This window comes from Neofelis nebulosa, chromosome 8 (genome assembly GCF_028018385.1).
Source record: "Neofelis nebulosa isolate mNeoNeb1 chromosome 8, mNeoNeb1.pri, whole genome shotgun sequence".
Lineage (NCBI taxonomy): Eukaryota > Metazoa > Chordata > Mammalia > Carnivora > Felidae > Neofelis > Neofelis nebulosa.
Genome location: NC_080789.1, coordinates 65,615,955 through 65,635,143, shown reverse-complemented (window position 1 = coordinate 65,635,143; position 19,189 = coordinate 65,615,955). Strand labels below are relative to the sequence as shown.

Sequence of the window (19,189 nt, the reverse complement as noted above, 5' to 3'; positions counted from 1 at the left end):
GCCTCAGGGGCTGAAGGACCTTGTTCTGGGCCAGACAGGGCCACAGGAGGCTCAGCTCTAGGCCAGCTGGAGACAAGAGCTGCTCTTGTACTTGATTCTCTCAGCCTCCAGAGCCCAGAGCAGGAGCCACTAGCCTTGGAACTGCCACAGCAGCCAGGGCCCCTCCCAGCCCTGCTCAGTCCTCACACCCCTCTCACTGGAGAGGTGAGGGGAGCGGCAATCCTAACAGCCAAAATTTTCTGGCTCAGAGACACTCTTCTGGTGTCAGCACATTTGCCCCTGATGACACATGGGGAAGTGGGAATTGTCTCCATTTAAAAACGGGGAAACTGAGCTCACAGAAGTTACATATTGGTCAGGGGTGAAGTATACACGGCAGTGTGCAATTGCTTTTGCTTGTATTATCTTATCAAAGGCTCTTAACAGACAGGCATTAGTGCTGCTTGGTGGACAGGTGCAGAAAGCGAAGCTAGGTAAGGTGTCGGGAAGCCCTTTGAGGCCCTGTCTGCAGGAAGGGAGAGAGAGAGATGCCCTTGAGGTTCCCTAGGACAACCCCTAGGCAGAGAACCTACCGAACTAGGGAGGAATGTCACCTACACTACCCCTGTGGCCACATTCCTTCATTTCTCGAGCATTTATTGAAAGCCTCTTTTATACCAGGCAAGCATGGGAGTTTGCACTGGAACAGGGGAGGCACTAAGGAGGTCGAAGCCAGAAGTAGCCACTGGCTGGAGGGGAATATCAGGGCAGGCTTCAGGGTGGAACTAGACCTGAGCAAAGTCTTGAAAGGGAGACAAAGAGGAAAGGCATAAGAAGCCAATGGTCTCTCTACTACGGGATTTTCTAGGCCTGTTATCAAGAAGCATCCAGGAGAGGGAGAAGTGAAAACCCCAGAGGAGACTGGAACCAGCCCTGAAAGGGTGTCTGTCACTCAAAGGGAGCCAGGAGCACAAGGAGGAGCCCCCCGACTGGATGCAAAAGAAGGGCTGCCTCTTCTTCAGGGCCCGAGGGAAGCTGGTGAGGGCACAGGGCAGTGGCAGGTGAGTTTGTGGCTGGCAGGAAGGATGGGAAGAAGTCTTGCCTGCGAGTGTCTCTTTCCAGGTGGGACAGGAGGCAAGCTGATCCTCTGGAAGAAAGCTGGAATGGGGGCACTTGGAGAGCTTGGGCAAGGTTGGAAGTAGGCCTTAGAAGAATGGGGAGAGAACGAGCAGACTGAGGATGGCATAAGGATTGCTGAGCAGATCGGCGGCCCCTGCTGAGGCCAGAGACCATGGACTTGTCATGGCAGCAGTCTGCACGGATGGACAAGTTTCTCCAGCAGTGCTCAGCAGTGCAGATCAAGGCAAAGAGCTGTGGAGGAGAATGAAATGGGAGAGATGCAGGAGGTGGGGCAAAGAGAACAGGGAGCCAGGACGGTGGGGCGCTGACCACCTGGGGATCTGGGGGGTCGGGGGAAGGGTGAGGCCAGGAAGGCTGGAAGCACAGAGAGGGAATGAGGGAGGCATTTTACAGGGACTGAGATGGGAGAGGGTGGATGGACAGAACCTGTAATTAGAGCTGGATGTTCCCCTGGAAGATTTCAGAGGGTTCGATCCCAGGTGAGACAGGTATGAGGCCGTAAGAATAAGCTGGCTGAGATGAAGTAGATATGAAAGTCACCTGCCTCCAGGAGGTCAGGAAGCTTTTATTCGTCCATTCGTTCACTCAACAGATATTTACTGAGCACCAACTATGGCTAATCCCTGTGCACAGCACTGTATGTGGGGATGAGCGAAATTTGGCTCCTGCTCCCTGAGGGACTCACTGCCTCATTAAGGAGGCACATTAACACCATGACAGCACTCTGTGGTGACTGGAGTGTATGAAAATGCCCAGGTGTGGTGGGAGTACGCAGAGGGGTCCTCCCTCACCCAGGAAAGGAGGTGACACTGAAGTTGAGCCTTAGGGATGAGTTAGGAGTTACCCAAGCAAAGGACGTAGGAAGGGCTCTCTGAGAAGAAGACAGGGCATCCGCCAAGGAAAGACCAGCAACGGAGTGTTCCAGAACCACTGGCCCTTTGGTGAGGCCACCGGGTAAAGGACAAAGCAGGGAGCGGGGAGAGGTGAGGTAGGAAGAGCAGGATCCCAGAGGACCTTGTAGGCCAGGCATGAGGGACGCTTTGAAGGGATTTTAGCAGAGGAACAGCAGGATCAGATTTGCATTTTAGAAAGATCACTCAGGCTGCAGTGTGGATAATTGATTGGAGCTGAGTGAGGGAGCAGACGGAGAGAATGGTTAAAGGCCGCAGGGCAGCAGGGGTGGCAAAAAGAGGGCACAGTCGAGAAATATTTAAGATTCAAAATCAGCAGGATTTGATGCCACTATTGGTTGGGGGCAGGAGGGAGAGGAGGGTCAAGGATGCTTCCCAGGTGCCCCCAACAGAGCTGGAGAAAACAGGAATAGTGCATTTGGGGTGGGGGGGGGGCACAGAGAGAGATGAGGGTCTCCTTCTGAGACAGGCTGCATTTGAGGAGCCTAAGGACAACCGGGGGATATCAACTGAGCAGGGAGATTTGGCCAGGGGCAAGGTCAGGGCACACCCGTGTGGTTAAAAGATGAAAACTGTTATCTTAACAGCCACACCGATTCTTCTTAGGGAGAGAAGGAGCACCTTTGTTTGAGAAAATACCTCGACATGCTGCTGGGGTTAAAAGGGAAGAGCCTAGGGCATGGGTGACCTCAGGGCCAGCATTGCCACAAAAAGGGTTCGGCTGCCCTGTGAGAGGCTTGAGCAGAATTGTTCAGGCCCCTGAGAAGGAGGAGAGCAGATAGTGGAGGGGAAAGGGGCTGAAAGGGAGGGGGTGGGCAAGGGAGACAGAAAGGGGCACGGACAATGCAGTGAAGGACCAGTGGAAATTCCCAGCTGGCAGGGGAAATTCTCCACTGCCATGCGTGTCGTCTCATTAGCTGTGGAATAAACCCCTCCTCCCTCTGTCCCCTCTGCACCCACACAGGCCCATGTCCTTAGTAAAGTTGACTCTATTCACATCTGCTTTCTAGAGTAGGGGTTTGGGTGGGAAAGGAAGAAAGAGCTTCATTTCACATCTGGGTTTATGGGGCATAGAATAGTGTGAGCCCATCTGGAGGCAGAGCCTGCAGGCAGAGGGGACCGGGACAACAGGAGCCTCTGAAGCAGGCCTTGGACTTGGGGACCTGGCGAGCTTGCTGCCTCTGAGCTGACATCGGGATGTGACCACCCTGGAATCCCATGCCCACCATGACTCCTGTACCTGCCACCCTTGGGCCAGGCCTGTGCCTGCAGCAGAGTGAGGCCCGTCCAGCTTGGAAACCTGGAGGTTCCAGCTCAGCACCTGGAGGCCGCCCCCCTCCCCCAGCTGTCAGGTGAGCTCAGGGTGGGGCAAGCGTGTGAGCACCACTCCTTATATGAGCCCTGCACCTCCCACCCACCCAGACACACATAATCCTGTGCGCCTGCTCCCTGCACAGTCTGACCAGGTGGGGGCCAGAGGAGCCTCAACACAGTGAGACAGCCAGAGCAGGCCAGAGGCAAGAGACCCCAGGAGACAGCGAAGATCAGAGGCAAGAGGCCCCAGGAGTAGAGGCGGCAGCCAAAGCAGCAGGACCAGGACACCGTGTGGCCTGGAGGGTGAGGCTTGGCCAGGATGCTGCTGGGCCAGCTCTGGAGAGCTATCAGCAAGGAGCTGTTTGCTGAGTTCCTGGCCACAGGGCTGTACGTGTTCTTTGGTGTGGGCTCCAGTCTGCCCTGGCCCTCGGCGCGTCCCACCATGCTACAGACCGCCATCACCTTCAACCTGGTCACGGCCGTGGCTGTGCAGGTCACCTGGAAGGCCAGCGGGGCCCACATCAACCCTGCTGTGACGCTGGCCTTCCTCGTGAGCTCCCAAATCTCCCTGCCCCGTGCCGTGGCCTATGTGGCTGCTCAGCTGACGGGGGCCATTGTGGGGGCCTCAGTGCTTTATGCGGTCATACCAGGAGACATCCAAGACACCCTTGGGATTAACATGGTAGGTGCAGGGAGGGTCACCCGGCAGGGCCAGAAAAGGGATGCCCACACAGGTGGTAAGGGTGGAGGACCAGGCCTGAGGAGAGGGGACAGGGAGGTGATAACTTGACCACGTGCTCCTTACCTGCTCTGGGCTGGGCCCTGGGACCCAGGGGAACCAGACTGTGGCCTTAGTGCAGGCAGAGCAGGAGTGGGGTTATGGTATGAGGAACAGGTAGAACAGAGAGAAGCTGCAACTAAGAAGTAAGAGTCAGGGAAGGACCAGGCATTTAAGAGGCAGGGTAGCGGGGGTTGGGGGGGGGGGGGAGGGCTGTGGGTAATGCAGGAGACCTGGCATGCCCTTCTTCTCTCCAGGTCCGCCCCATGTGCCCTGCTCCTCTGTGTTCCCATGTTCCTCCTTCCTCAGCACCCTGAGGCCTCACTCCTCCAGATTCCCCTAATCATCTATCCTTCCACCTACTTCCCCAAGTCTCCTCCTTCCACTCCTACCCACGGTCTCCTCCCAGGCTGCTTGAAAACATGCACCCCAGCTGCTCTGAGCCTTCCCTTCCCCACCAGTCCTGAGCCTGTCGCCAGCTACTGGCCTCAACAAACCGGTGGGCTAGGAGGGGGTGCCACGCGTTTCTGCAGGCAGCAAATGTCCAGGGCTGACCCGAACTCTACTGCCAGCTGTCCCCGATCCTTCATCTCCTTAAGTCCTGGACTTGGCGGTGGTGAGGCATCACCTCCTCACAGTGAGGCAATGAGGTCCAATGGGGTCGCCAACCCCTGGCAGAGACCCCTTCGCCTCCAGCATAGCCTCCTCCTCACCCAGGTCCAGAGCAACATCTCAACTGGCCAGGCCGTGGCAGTGGAGCTGGTTCTGACCCTGCAGTTGGTGCTCTGTGTTTTTGCTTCCACCAACAACCGTCAAGCATCGGGCTCCCCAGCTATCGTGATTGGGATCTCTGTGGCATTGGGCCATCTCATTGGGGTAAGAGGCAAAGAGGGCACTGTGTGTATGCACACACTGATCCCTCCTTGGGGAGACTGCAGAGGCCCTGAAGGCCAGGAAGTGTCCCTCCCTGAGCCCTTAATGCGTTGGGCCGAGGCTGTGTTCCCACAGTCCGGGCCCAGGATACGGCAGTGCCCAAGGCGGGTGCCGGGGCTCTAAGCCAGGGCAGAGGAGGCTGTCCCCTCCCAGGCCTGCTTTAAGCCTCCTCACACCACAAACCTCCACTTGCCCCTCCAGATCTACTTCACCGGCTGCTCCATGAACCCAGCCCGCTCCTTCGGCCCCGCCATCGTCGTTGGGAAGTTCACGGTCCACTGGGTGAGAGCCTGTACTGGCAGCCATTAGGTGGGGAGAGCCTGAGCAGGGGAGATAGGGATTGTGGCTTTCACCAGCGGTGGGTCCACAGGGACTTGGGGAGACAAGGCCCCCTACCACAGGCCATCTTGACCCCCAAAGGAGGTTTCCCTAAGCTCAGAAGACAAAAGCGAGTATCCTGGCTTGTATTTCCTGTCTATCCAGCTTCAATAGCCCAGAGTACCCAGTGGAATGTCCATAAATGGGCCAGGACAGGAGATGCAGCCTTGGCCCAGGCCTTAAGTCCTGGCTGTTTCCTTATTCACTTTCTCCAGCTGGACCAGTTTCCAAACTTGGATAAAGAAAAAGACAAACAGAAATAGACACACACACCAGCAGAGACAGGAACAGCACTAGCCAGGGCTTCTGGTTGGAACACGGGAGGGGAGAGGAGGGAAACAGAGTGGTGAGGAGACTGGGCCCGCCCTATTGAAGGCAAGGTCACCTCACCTGCAGGGACCTGAAAGGCAGAACACCTGCTTCTCAATTTTGTCAACTTGCAGCAGCTCGAGGGGTCCCGGACGACAGAGCCAACACTAGGGAGGCAGGCAGGGATCCCAAAGCTACCCTATGATCCTCATAGCTCCTGACTGGGGCACCTACTTCTCTCTGCTTTTGCAGATCTTCTGGGTGGGACCCCTGACAGGAGCTGTCCTGGCTTCGCTGATCTATAATTTTATCCTGTTCCCTGACACCAGAACCATGGCCCAGCGACTGGTCATCCTCATGGGCACTGAAGAAGTGGAGAAAATGACAGGGGTGGAGCCCGAGAAGAAAGAATCCCAGTGCAGTTCAGGGGACACTGAAATGGGCAATGCATGTCAGGTGGTATAGAACTTGGCCCCCACCTTCCGGCTTCTGAGAGGCACCCTTTAGGTGGGTAGCATGCCTCGTAGAACTAGACTTCAGGTTTTACAAGGAAAGCGGGGTTGGGGGTGGATGAGGGCAGGAAAGACGGGGAGGCTTGGCCTCTTGTCCTAACAGGGTGGGCAGGGAATGCCACTCCCTATCCCTGGTATTATATTTCTGGATAGAAAGAATCTGGGGAGCAAATCTGTTCAGTTTCCTCCTCCTACATCTCTTAATGGGACAGAGCAGAAGGAGGCAGGGGAATTCATGACTGTCCTCCCCTTCTCTCATCCATCTGGACTCTGGTGGGCATCCTGGGCCTCCAGACCCCCTTGTCTTGAGTATTGGAGCCCAGACAGCCACTCAGCTTAGACACTAAGAGATGTAGAGACCTCGGGGAGCCCCAACTTCTCACCCCACCCTTGGCGGGGAGAGCCAGACTTCCCAGAAGAATCAGGCCCCAGGACAGTCTCTGAGCTCCTCAAAGGTATTATCTCTGCTCTTGGGTATGGTTTGGGGGCTAGGGACCTGCCCTCAGTGTGGGGGCTTCCTGAGGACAGAGACAGCCCTTCCAATAGATCTTCATTCCTCACACCTCCAAATGCTCAGGAGAGGACCCCATCCTTGGGAAGCGCTGACACAAAGAGGAGCCTTTTCTAGGGCTGGCAGAGGGGCAGCATATAGGCAAGGGAGGTTTGGGCCAAACAGGCCTTTTCCAGGTGTTTGCCCACCTTCCATCCCCCATCCCCATTCATGGGAGCAATCCAGAGAGGGAGGATGTCCCTATCCCGGCCCCCAGCCCATGACCTGGGCCACAAGCTGTCTCCAGCCTCATTCTCAGTTCTACCAAGATCCTCAAAATGCTATTAAGTCCGAGGATGGTAAGAACTCAGGAATGACCCAAGAAACCAAGATTTGCCTTCAGTGCCTCTGAAGGACTCCTAGGTCTCAATTGGTTTGCTAATATTTACAAGCTGCTGTAAACATACTCTCCCCATGACTTGGGGTCCTACCTGGATCTCGGCTTCCCCAGCTATAAAATGGGCATAGTCCTCCCCCAGGGCCTGCTGTGAAAACAAGAGATTGGAAAATGTTTTTGGAAGTTAAAATGCTTAAAAAACAAACAATAAATGATGATTATTGTAGCTGTTACTGTAATTATCGGGTTTGAATACAATTGCTTTTGGTAATGGGAGGGAGGAAGAAAGAGAGAGATGGGGGGATGATTGAGAGGGAGGGAAAAGAGAGTACATTTTTCTCCTTTCATCTGTTCCACTTACACGGGGCCCTGCCTCCTTCTCTCCTGGGTCTGCTGACCTGGGAGCTTTGTGTGTGTGTGTGGAGGGGGGGTGAGGGGGGACACCGGAACAAAGAGACAAGCCAATAAAAGTCAGTTCTTCTCATCTCTATGGTGCTCATCACCATGGTACCCTGAGATACAGCAACCAAATCCATAAAAAAGATAGGTCCTTTTCCATGATGTCTCCAAAGGCGCTGGGGATGGGAGGGGCTACCAAAGTCTTTCAAGGGCAGGGTGACAGAACAAGAGCTGAGTCCCCAAGTGCTCGTGGCCACAGCGGCCGTGTTCAGCGTTCTATAATATTGTCAAGTGCAGAATACTATTCACATCTCTCCAAGCCGGGCCCCACTCATCCATCTTCACAATCTCTCAGAGCCCAGAGGCTTCTCGTGCCCTTTCATAAGCAGGGACAGCTGGGTGTGTGTGTGTGTGTGTGTGTGTGTGTGTGCACACGCGCGTATAGAGGATGTAATTGACTTGCTAAAGGTCACCCAGCTCAGTACCACAGCCCCCTAAGGTCTCCCCAGCTCCAGCTTAGAATTCTCCAAAATAGAGCTCCGGGGGGGCTTATCTGAGCTGCAGCCAGAGGAGGGAAGGAAACAAGAACTAGAAGGTTGAAGAGGGCAGGAGGGGTGGAGCTCCTGCAGTGGACTCTGAAGCTCCTAGACAAATTGTCTCCGCGTCCCCAGAGCAGAGCACACACTGGGTGCTCAATAAAAGTTTGATGAATGAATGACTGAGGCCGGGCGACTGGGGAAGGAGGGGAGGCAGTAATTGATCAAGAGGAGAATTCAGGAGTTACAAATTCAGACGAGCCGGGATGAGAACAGCTGAGGATGCCTATGCTCCAAGGGAGGGGCAGCTGGACGAGAGTGCACACCCACACTTGAGCCCCCCACCCCCCAACCCAACTACTCCAGAGCAGACTGTGTAACCTCTGTCTCAGGAACTTCCAGGCCAAAAACGTAAGGGGATCTGCTTGGAGAGAGAGCTGGGGGCTAATTTCACAACTAGATCTTTAGAGTTGTGCTCTGTCAGAACAGACTAGAGCAAGAAGACACAAGCTTCATGAAAAGTGAGGAAATAGGTTAGAATCTGAAAAGCATCCAAAGTTAGACACAGGAATGAGTAACCAAAGGTTAGTTTCTCCTTCTCTGGAGCCCTTTAATAGGACAGCCAGCCATCTGTTTGGATGAGGGAAGGGCTGGTCCTCAGGGAGCCAAATTCAGAGGTTCCAGCCAGGGGCAATGAAGCTTCACAGTCCCGGCCCCTAGGTCTGGATGGGGGGCAGGACCATGGGGAGGACGGAGACCCAACCAGGCAGACCCTTGGTGCGCCAGCCCTTCCTCCTGTTTGTCAGGGGAAGTTTTTAATTAATGGTGTGTAATCTGATCTGGCCCTTCTCCCTGCTGAGCACTGCCTTCAATCAGTGGAGCCATCTGCAATTGCAATTCATAATTCTCCCAAAAGGGAGGGGGTGCCTTGGTGATTAATACAATTAGCCTTTTATGTTGATGATTGTCTTAGCAGGAGCAGATGATGTGAGCACAGAGCCTGGGCTGTCGCTTCCCCATTGGCTGGCAGGAAGCCCCTCTCCACTTCCCGCCCCCACTGCTACCTCAGGGCTGTAAAGAGGACACACTGGGACCACACTGTGCAAGGCTGAAGGGAGAGCCCAGGAAGGGGCCAAGCTCTGGAACACATTTAGGCTCCTCGGACTTTGGACTGAGGGGAGAGGAGGAGAAGGCTGGAGAATTATCCAGAGACTTCCACCTTCCAAACAAAATCACTTTGACTTAAAGGTTTCTGTGGACCATGGTTTAAATTAAAAAAACAAAACAAAACAAAACAAAACAAAACAAAACAAAACTACATGAAGGTATAATATGGGTTGAAAGGGTTGAAAACATTTAAATATAGGCTCAGGCAGTTATGTAGCTGTGTGAACTTGAGCAAGTTTCTTAAGGATCCTGCCTCACTTTCCTCATCTGGAGAATGGGGTCTATGTGATAAGAGGGCTGGAACCACATGGGATGTATGTGTTTAGCAAGGCACCTGACACAGATCTCAGTGGCTGGTAGGGCTGTCCCCATCTCTGCGGTAGACTGCAGTTCCCTCTGCCAATGGCTCAGCAGCCTCCCCGGCAGTTTCAAATGCAGCCCAGTCGCAGCCCAGCCGGCTAGTACTAAAGAAGGAAACACTTCCTCCCCATTCCCCAGCCTTAGTTAGCTTAAGCAAAGGAGTGTGTGTGTATGAGTCTGTTGGGGGGAGGAGGATCCCAGAGGAAAGGAGTCAAGAATCAAACCCAAAGGGCTCCTGGCTGACTCAGAAGAACATGCAACCAGATCTTGGGGTTGTGAGTTCAAGCCCCACATTGGCTTTTATTACTAAAAATAAGTAAACTTAAAAAAAAAAAAAAAAAAAAAAAAAAGAATCAAACCCAAGAAAGAAAGAAATACCTCCCCAGAACAGAGAACTGGAGCACTGGAGTGATCATGGCTGAGAGCTGGTTTGTGGAAAGACTGAGGGAATGAGAGTAAGGAGTCTGGGCAGATATAAGGGGGTAAAAAGATGCAGGGCTTTGAACATCTGGAATTTTATATGAAAGCTAAGAAAACATAAGGGGAGCAGCCGTCGTTGCTGAGGGTTTAAAAGGTAGCACAGGGGCGCCTGGGTGGCTCAGTCAGTTAAGCGTCCGACTTCGGCTCAGGTCATGATCTTGCGGTTTGTGAGTTCAAGCCCCGAGTCGGGCTCTGTGCTGACAGCTCAGAGCCTGGAGCCTGTTTCAGATTCTGTGTCTCCCTCTCTCTCTCTGACCCTCCCGCATTCATGCTCTGTCTCAAAAATAAATAAACGTTAAAAAAAACAATTAAAAAAAATAAAAATAAAAGGTAGCACATATCAAAGTCTGTGATCTCTGATCTATAATAAGGTCAAATGATCTGTAACAAGCTGATTGGGGTCTTGATGGGAGAGTGCACTGGGTCAGGAGAAGCGATGGGCTCAGTCCCTCCGGGCCCACAGCACTGCACTTCACGACCTGAAGCAGCGCGAGAAGAGAGCTCCCGATTGAGAGGGATGTTAACCCCAAGCCAGTGCCAGGCCCCAGCAATGTCAGGTGGAAGACAGGGAGTAAGGAAGGGAAGGGAGAAGTTAAGAGCTAATCAAGAAGCATCTGGCCAAATAGTGGCCGCTTGGGTAGCTGGGGCGGGGGGTCTGCACAGCCAAGATGTGCAATCACCTCTCAGGGAGGGGCAGCTACACTGAGGAGCAGTGCATAGTTAGCAAAAGCTGGAGGGGAGCTCGGTTAGTGAAGGTGGTTTATGGGAGTGTGGTGTCCGACAGCACTAATTAATAGACTGCAGTTAATGCGTAGAAAAGGAGGAAGTGAAAACTGTGTCAGAGCTCTGATTAAGTCAGCTAAAGGGGCAGTTATTGCTAGAGCTGGGTTCCTGGTGGCAGGGACCAACAACTCCACTCCAGCCCCACGGACATATGGAACGAGGCCCAGCCAGGCCAGGGCCCGGGCCGAGATCAGAGGAGAGGCCAGGACAGTCGCTGGGGATGTCCAGTTATGAGGCACCAGGCTGGAGGTGCCTCTCCGCCCAGAACGTGCTTCCCGGCCCTCTCTAGCTGCCCTGTTCATCCTGAGACGCAGCTATAATGTCATCACCTCTGAGGCTCTTATGCCTCCAGCCGCCCACTCCTGAGCTCCCACAGCACTCTGCACACACCTCCATCCTGGCACTGAACACCCCTCTGGAGTTGTTTGAACACCTCTATTGGAACATGAAGACCTTCTTAAACAAAATTATGTTTTTATTCTACTTCTTGTCTCAGGGCAACAGTTTCCTTAACTTGACTGTCTTTTTTTTTTTTTTATGGGTCCCCGAACCATGGCCTTCCAGTTTCAAGGGAGGAAAGACCTCTGATATTCTGGATTTGGTGAGCAAATTAGACAAAGGATTGCAAGAAATACTCCCAGCTCCCTGCCCAAACAGACCTCTAGTCTCTTTTACGTGTTAAAGCACCCCAACGTTTCAGTACTATGTACTGATTTCAGAACTCCACCAGGAAGTACTATTATTTTGGTCATAGCCTCACTGATTCACAATGGCTTTTCGCTACCTTTCCCCAACTCGGGGGTCACATGAAATGGCTCCAGGATGGGTCACGACTGGGACAGATTTTGATCCTATCCTACACATTGCCTGCCTGCCTCTTTGCGCTAGATGTCCCAAGGCTGAGCTCTGCTTTTCCTATCCTGCAGCCTCCTTCAGATGCAGAGAACTCCCTGTTTTAAAGTTCTTCAACCACAGCTAAGTAGCAGGTTCCCTGGTCTCCACATCTGGTCTAGCCAACAGCCTACCTCCCAGGAACAGCTAACGCTTCTAGCCCAAATAACATGGTTAATAAGATGCACCACTATTTTATGAGCTACTAAAAAAGAAAAACACTGCATTGTATTTGTAAGATGTCATTGATTATAAGATATCCCAATCCTCAGATATATTTAAAAAATATATTTTAAGTGCGTCTTATGACCAAGAAAATGGTCATTTCTCCTCTGGATCTTGGCTCTTTACATCAGATTTTATTTACTTATTTTTTTAACGTTTATTTATTTTTGAGACAGAGACAGAGCATGAACGGGGGACGGGCAGAGAGAGAGGAAACAGAATCGGAAGCAGGCTCCAGGCTCTGAGCCATCAGCCCAGAGCCCGACACGGGGCTCGAACTCACGGACCACAAGATCGTGACCCGGGCTGAAGTCGGATGCTTAACTGACTGAGCCACCCAGGCGCCCCTCTTTACGTCAGATTTTAAAGCGAAGGGGAATGGAAGGCCAAAGTGGGAACCACATGAGAGGGTCTCAAGTCTTCTTCCTCTAAGGGGGACGGGCACCATTGTCCTCATATGCTCTCAACTCTATTCCAGCTTTTAAATACCCAGGCCACCCAACATGGTAAACATCTCCTCTCCCTCAGTGCCAGGGAGGCCAGTGAAGAAAACCCCATGTTTTTTTATGGAGACAAAATAAAACACAAACCATGTCAAGCAGGGACCACCATTTTTGAGGGGATAATCGCCTAGCACTCCAACACCATTTATCCAACCACTTCCCACCCTACCGGGTTATCTTCCCCAGAGCCTCCAGGCCAGTGCCATGAGAAGATGCCGAGATTAGTCATTTCCTCCTAATCGGGCTAAACAGCTCCGTTAAGCTGCCGACTGCAGGCAGTTCCTGTTAAAGCAAAGCAGCTGGAAAGGGCTTAGCCCTTTAATGCCAGCAGCTGTATCTCCCCAGTGCGGCTGCTCTGCTGAGGGGCTGGACTCTGTCCAGAAGCATCAGGCGTTTAGCCCCAGTCAACGTATATTAACCTAAGAGGAGAAAGCAGCCAGCTCCCTGGGAGGAGGAGAGGTGGTTCATTTACACAGCCCACCTGAGGCCTTGCTTTCCAGTGAGGAAGAAAAACCCCAGCCCCTTCGTATGTCTTGCTCTCCTAAAATCTGCACAAACTGTACTATCTCACAGGCAGGAAGAGCTTTCTCTGTGGCAGGAGCAACTCCATTTTATTTTATTATTTTTTAATGCTTATTTAGTTTTTTGAGAGAGAGACAGAGTGGGAACAGGGGAGGGGCAGAGAGAGAGAGGGACACAGAATCAGAAGCAGGCTCCAGGCTCTGAGCTGTCAGCACAGAGCCACACTCGGGGCTTGAACTCATGAGCTGTGAGATCATGACCTAAGCTGAAGTCGGATGCTTAACCGACTGAGCCACCCAAGCGCCCCAGCAACTCCATTTTAAAAACTTACCTAAAGACAAATCCACTTGTTTTGACAACAAAAGACTTTAGGCCACTGACCACACAGACTCATTCTCCTTTGAGCTGATTTTGTTCCCTCTGAGGCCTGAAGTATTCTTCTGATGCCAGGTGTGCATATGTGTGGACACAACAGACTACTTCTTGGAGAGAAACGGGTCCTGGGGTTGATGAGGAAGAAAGCTGAACAGCCCTCAGAAAGCCCTGGCACAGAGCAGGCTGCTCAAGAGAGATCACTTGAAGACTTCTTACTCAAAGCCAGATGGTGAACATGAGATGGGGTGAGAGCTAATGCCACTCAGGGGGAAAGCCAATAAGCTAATCCGCTGACACGTTTCTAGAAGCAGGCTGATGACTTTGGCTCAGAGACTTGCCTATTCTTGGCTCTGAGCTTCAGAGCACACAAGATGCACATGGGTGACCCGAGAACTGACTCCCACAAGGAGGAACGGCCAACATTCACACCAACACATCCTCCTCCTTCCACACAGAAAACAGCCCTGGAGGGGTGCCTGGGTGGCTCAGTCGGTTAAGCGTCCAACTTCGGCTCAGGTCATGATCTTGTGGTTTGTGGCTTTGAGCCCCACATCAGGCTCTGTGCTGACAGCTCAGAGCCTGGAGCCTGCTTCAGATTCTGTGTCGCCCTCTCTCTCTCAGAAGAAGAAAATAGCCCTGGATCACCATGCCCAGGACTTCCACCTCTATAAGACAATAAGCCCAACCATTAAGAAAGACATTCCATTCTCCTGTCCCAAATGCTTTTCCCGGCAGTCTAGGCCACCCTGCTCCTTCTGGGTCATCTATACATAAGCACATCCACATATAGCCCTGAGTGGAATCATTTACATACCTAATAATATTCCAACAGACCCCACAATGCTGATTTAAATAGCAAGCACCACAGCTGAACTCCGGTGGGAGCTCTAATCCCCAGGTTCTTATCCTAGCTAAACTAGAGATTAGTTTGTGGAAATTTATGCCAAATCACCCCTCTGAATTTACCAATTGGGATAAGATCACCTGCCCACCCCACATGGGTGTTGTGACATCAAGTAAGATGATGAATGAAAGCACTTGATATATTGTCGATCACCGTATCGCATTTCCTAGAGGAATCAGTTCATTCCATCTTTACTGATGGCCGGAGAGGATATTAACTGGCAAGTGCTTTATTAGAAATCTAAATATCCACTTACACGTGTCTGAGCCTAGCACGCAGATGGTGTCCAACTGTGTGAGATGTGAGAGCAATCTGTATAAAAACAATGCAACTAAATGAAACTGGCAAGAGTTACAAAGGGAGAAGGTAGACAAAAGGAAAATTCCTGCTTCCAACTCTGAGTCCCTGAAAAGTGGCCTCCTTTCCCATCCCACACAACTGCGGAGGACAAGGCTCCCACACACTACAAGGTTATTCCTGGTGACGTCAAACTGCCTTCTGCCTGACTTCGTGAATAGAAACCATCAACAAATACAGACTCTGAGAACCAGAGTCTAATAAATTACACAAGGTAAGGACCCCCTGGCTCGGGGCCTTCACTTATTTACAAAATAGACCACCTACAGGGAGACTTTTTTTTTTTTTTTAATCACTAAATTCCTAGGTTAAGTGACCAGTCTCCAAATCCTGTTTACACTAAAAGCACAATGACTAACATGCCCCGACTCTGCATGCTTAACAGCTTTTCACACCAGTGGCTGAAACCGGAGTCGTGATCAAGGAAATCATCAAAGCACATGGATCAAGACACCCTACTGTATGCACTGTATCGACTTGAACCCTGAGCTCTGTGCCTCCCTTCCTTCCCAGATCGGGACTCCATAACAGCTCCTTCCCTGCTCACAGCTGAGCCTAAGAAAAGGTGACACGTGATTAAGCAAACCGCTGCTCAGTATGCCAGGCTTGCCACAGTGGGTCTCCCAGATGCTTTTCCAACGGGAAATCACATACCATATGTATATGAGGTGTGTGTCTGTCTGTCTGAAGCTTGAGGTGGGCAGGGAGGCCCTGCTGTAACAAAACAAACCCAGCAAGGCTGATAGCTTTGCTCCCTGCACTCACTCAGCATTCGTCACTTTGTGCTGCCCAGTAATTTAGGCATGAATTTAAGAATTCAAGACCCCTTTCAATGCCACAGGTGCAGTTCGTAGCCAAAACTGACCATTTTTGTCACCGTAAATCACTTGAACACTCTTGTCCTGTGATGGAAACTCAGGTGCCTTCTATTTCTGCAAGCAATGAATTTGCCTTCTTAAGGAAGGAGAAATCATTACACACCCAGTAATAAATGCAAATTGTTGCTGATGAATCAAACCATGTAATGCTTGCCCAGTTAAATAAACATCAAACTTAGCAGTCTTACCTAGACTGATGGAGAACGGATTTAAAGATTTAGATTCTGGTTATTAGCAAGTAAGAGAGGAAAGCTGCATTAACTGCATTACAGGCAGAGCAAGAGGCAGCATCAGAACGGGTGAGGAGCAGGAGCCAGTGTGACGGCTACTCCAAAGCACCAGACCCTTTCCTTAAATCTCACATCAAGGCGACACAACTGAATTAAGAAAGCCCTCGAAAGTCGAGCTGTTCCACATGAAGTACTATTAAAGAAGTTGAAGGTGGGTACATATTTCCCTTTGCTAATATCAGAATTATTTTCACGGCTGAAGTCTCTTGGCCTAGCCCAAAACTGAGCAACTGGCTGCCAACATCTGACACACAGGACCATTTCCTTTTTCGTTAATGGGCCATCAGTTCCTGCATAGGGTAGTCTTGCCTTCACTAACATTCTACAATCCATTTGCTTCCTCCACATTAGTGACTTAAAATGCACCGAGGGGAGATACTACAGAACAGCAAATATGGAACCGGGCCAACACCAGGCTTGCACAGACGTAAGAAAAGAGATGGCATCTAGGACAAAGTTAAAACAATTAAAAATAAAACTTAACAGGCGTGTGTGTGTAAAGGGGGTGGGGGGAAGAGGAGAGAGGACCCATCCTCTTTCAATTTGCTGAGGCAAAATCTCCCTGCTGTGAGAGCTGCCACCTCCCGGGAAAAGAGCCAGTAGGTTGCCTCCTCTCTCAGCGGTTACATATTAAGCCTGCAACTGTTTACGCTCAATCTCAGATACATTCTGTTCACCAGCTTCAGAGTTCCAAGTGCAGGTGCCCTCAGTTAATCATCCCAGCTCACTCCAGAGGCACTTCCAGCAGTGAAGGATGTTCCAGGCAGCCAGCCAGCGTCGGTTTTTTTTTTTTTTTTTTTTTTTAAACTGCACCATTCTGGTCCCTAAAGACTTGTTTAAGAAGTTTGGTTTTTGTTTAAAGTGGTTTCCTCAGATGAGAGGTAACAGTCAAAGGACAAATCTAGGACTTCAATTTGGACGATGAAAGACAATGAGGAATGAAGAAACAAACTCCTGGTGGTGACAGCATTGGGGAAGGGAAGGGAATGGAAATGAATAATAGACCTAAACGCTGAGGAAAAATATTTTCTTAAAAAAAGGTGTTGAAGGTTACCTTCCAAGACAAGAAAATCAACCTCAGAGTCATTTTGAAAAACTATTTACTTTTTTCCAAATATGTGTTTTACAGAAAAGGGTCGCTATGGGTCAAAAACATTCTACAGAAAAAAAGCATTTTTATAGATATTGGAAATAATTTTAATAAAAGAACAAATTCATATTTATCTAGCTGTGGCTGTGTTCCATAGGAAGAGTTTAGCAACCAAAGTGCAAAGACAAAATGAGTGTGGCATTTCTTGCCACACAAAATATTGACAATCTCCCTTATAGCCTACTCTTAATTGCAAACTGGGACGCCAAATAGATGACATATGACCTTTAGAAGTAGGGCTCCAATGGACAAGGGGACAGGAGGGTCAAGCATCAGAATGAATTCAACCGAAGTGCAAACTGGCTTTGACCCCAGCCAAACCCAAAGTCCAGCCAGAGGCCCATTAGAGATAAATACAAGTAGGAATATCACTTTTACAAGGTTGTGCCACTTAACACTATTAAACCTAATCGATCCAAATCAAAGCTAAGCACACCCCCATTACTAGTTCTGTCCTCGTCCTATCCCATTTTTATGAAAGCTCCACATGATAGCTTAGTTCATGCCGGGGGAAGATCTTCCAAGTTCTCAGAAGGAGCCCTCCCAAATCCTCTGTCCAAAGTTTTTTCACCCTGCCCTCCCACCTCCCACCCTGAGACAAGTCAGTCTTAACAAAGAGGTGGGGATTCTGTCATTGTCTCAGGGAAATTAGTTCTAAATAACACCAGAGAAGGATCACGTCCATGAGCAGCATTTGGCTTTAAGCCAAGGGGATGCACCTTCTTCCAGCCTCCCCGCAAAATCACAACGAATTCTGTATCATCCTTTCTACCACAGTAGAGATCTCCCAAGTTCCCAACAAAGACTGCACAAGGTGTTGATATTACATTACTTGAGGAGAAAGAGAGGGAGATATATATAGTTTTAATAAAACCCCCATGCACAATTAAACTTGATTAAAAGCCTGGAGAATGCTAAAAGTAGTAATGAGTCCAGGAGGCTGCAGAGCAGAGAGTACAGGTGCAGCCTTCCTGCAGTCAGGAAATGCTGGCAAGTAACAGGAGACATGACTTCACTTGAGCATTGGAGAAGCAAAAAAGTTGCCTTGTCGTCCTAAGTTGGTGGCAGATTTGCTTTTGCTCCCAAATCTAAAGGAAAAGAAAATGAACTGAAAAAGGAGTCTATAAAAAAAGGTAAACTGTAACATTATTTAATATTATCATCTAAAAATAGGAAGCCCTCCACAACTACTCTGTAAATGACTCTTTGTCACCTGAGATGAGAGAGGGGAAACAAAACCTTTAGACCCTTTTAAAAAGGGGGTTGTTATGGCTCCAGATTACCTTTTAATGCCTACTTGCTAGCTCAGGTCTCATTCAATTTTTCTTTCAATAAGCTTCGGTGTGATAGGAAAAGAGGCCTAAGGAAGCAGCCCTATTTAACTTCCAAAGCCAGCCAGTTCCACATACCTGGGCGTGTTCTTGGTGAGGGTGGAGCGGACTCTCTGCGACAGGGAACTAGATGAAGGAGTCTTGAGAAGCTGATGCTCAGGAGTGGTCACGGGCCCCAGTAAACTCACTTTAATCAAAGTTAAGACATATTTTTAAAGGAGGCACAAAAAGGAAAGCACCCTTGTCAGTGGCCAGTTTTGAGTATGCCATGAAGCACTGAAGAGCTAAGGTTAGAGGCCCAAAGTCCCAGAGATCATTTCTGTCATTGTCTTGTAACACAGCAGTATATCTTCTGAACTGTGTGGGCAACTGCTCAATGAATAGCTGACTTTCACTTCCTGATTGAGGCCATTCTCAAACTCCAGCTTTCACAAATCTAACGTCTGATCATTTGGTTCTTAACCTGTATTAGAAAAAACAGTATGCTTTCTTAAAAAGGATCTTGGGGCACCTGGGTGGCTCAGTCAGTGAAATGCCCGACTCTTGATTTAGGCTCAGGTCATGACCTCATGGTCATGGAATTGAGTCCTGCATCGGGCTCCACGCTCTGTGTGTGTGGAGCCTGCTTGAGATTCTCTCTCTGTCCCCATCTCTTTCTGCCCCACCCCTGTTCGTGCTCTCTCAAAATAAATAAATAAACGTTTAAAAAAAAAAAGGGATCTTGCAAAAATAAAGAATAGGTCTCCAATGCCAGTAAAAGTTGGAAGAAACCAGCCTCGTGCATTTTTGGTGGCAATACAAATTGGCAAAAGCCTTTAAGAAATCAAGTTGGTTATCAACAATAGCCAATGTATGGAAAGAGCCCAAATGTCCATCGATGGATGAATGGATAAAGAA

At 50.2% G+C, this 19,189-nt stretch overlaps 2 protein-coding genes across 8 annotated transcripts in view; one reads left to right on the top strand and one right to left on the bottom strand.

Annotated features, from left to right (window-relative positions):
* Positions 1 to 7,380, top strand: AQP6 (aquaporin 6). Of its 2 annotated transcripts, XM_058742847.1 has the most exons (6): positions 1 to 1,385; positions 3,105 to 3,382; positions 3,488 to 4,026; positions 4,840 to 4,998; positions 5,257 to 5,337; positions 5,995 to 7,380. In XM_058742847.1, the coding sequence occupies exons 3-6, from the start codon at positions 3,664 to 3,666 to the stop codon at positions 6,205 to 6,207; spliced, it is 816 nt and encodes a 271-aa protein (XP_058598830.1). In that variant the 5' UTR covers positions 1 to 1,385; positions 3,105 to 3,382; positions 3,488 to 3,663; the 3' UTR covers positions 6,208 to 7,380. The 2 variants fall into 2 exon arrangements, with proteins under 2 accessions (XP_058598830.1, XP_058598829.1); XM_058742846.1 differs by having other exon boundaries at positions 1 to 3,382.
* A 9,517-nt stretch (positions 7,381 to 16,897) lies between these two features.
* The window catches only part of RACGAP1 (Rac GTPase activating protein 1), a 28,590-nt gene continuing 26,298 nt past the window's right edge, over positions 16,898 to 19,189 (bottom strand). For all 6 annotated transcript variants that reach the window (XM_058742839.1, XM_058742841.1, XM_058742842.1 and 3 more), the window contains 2 exons: positions 18,371 to 18,479; positions 16,898 to 18,049 (listed from right to left, as the gene is read on the bottom strand). In XM_058742839.1, coding sequence (XP_058598822.1) covers positions 17,974 to 18,049; positions 18,371 to 18,479 — 185 coding nt within the window. In that variant the 3' untranslated portion in view covers positions 16,898 to 17,973. The remainder of the gene's footprint in view (positions 18,050 to 18,370; positions 18,480 to 19,189) is intronic.

What these genes read in the sequence shown, in the direction of transcription:
- AQP6 (XM_058742847.1), top strand. Translation starts at nt 3,664, where the DNA reads ATGCTGCTGGGCCAGCTCTGGAGAGCTATCAGCAAGGAGCTGTTTGCT. An exon ending in CATTGGGCCATCTCATTGGG is followed by an intron (nt 4,999 to 5,256) that starts GTAAGAGGCAAA and finishes TTGCCCCTCCAG; the next exon opens with ATCTACTTCACCGGCTGCTC. An exon ending in GGAAGTTCACGGTCCACTGG is followed by an intron (nt 5,338 to 5,994) that starts GTGAGAGCCTGT and finishes CTGCTTTTGCAG; the next exon opens with ATCTTCTGGGTGGGACCCCT.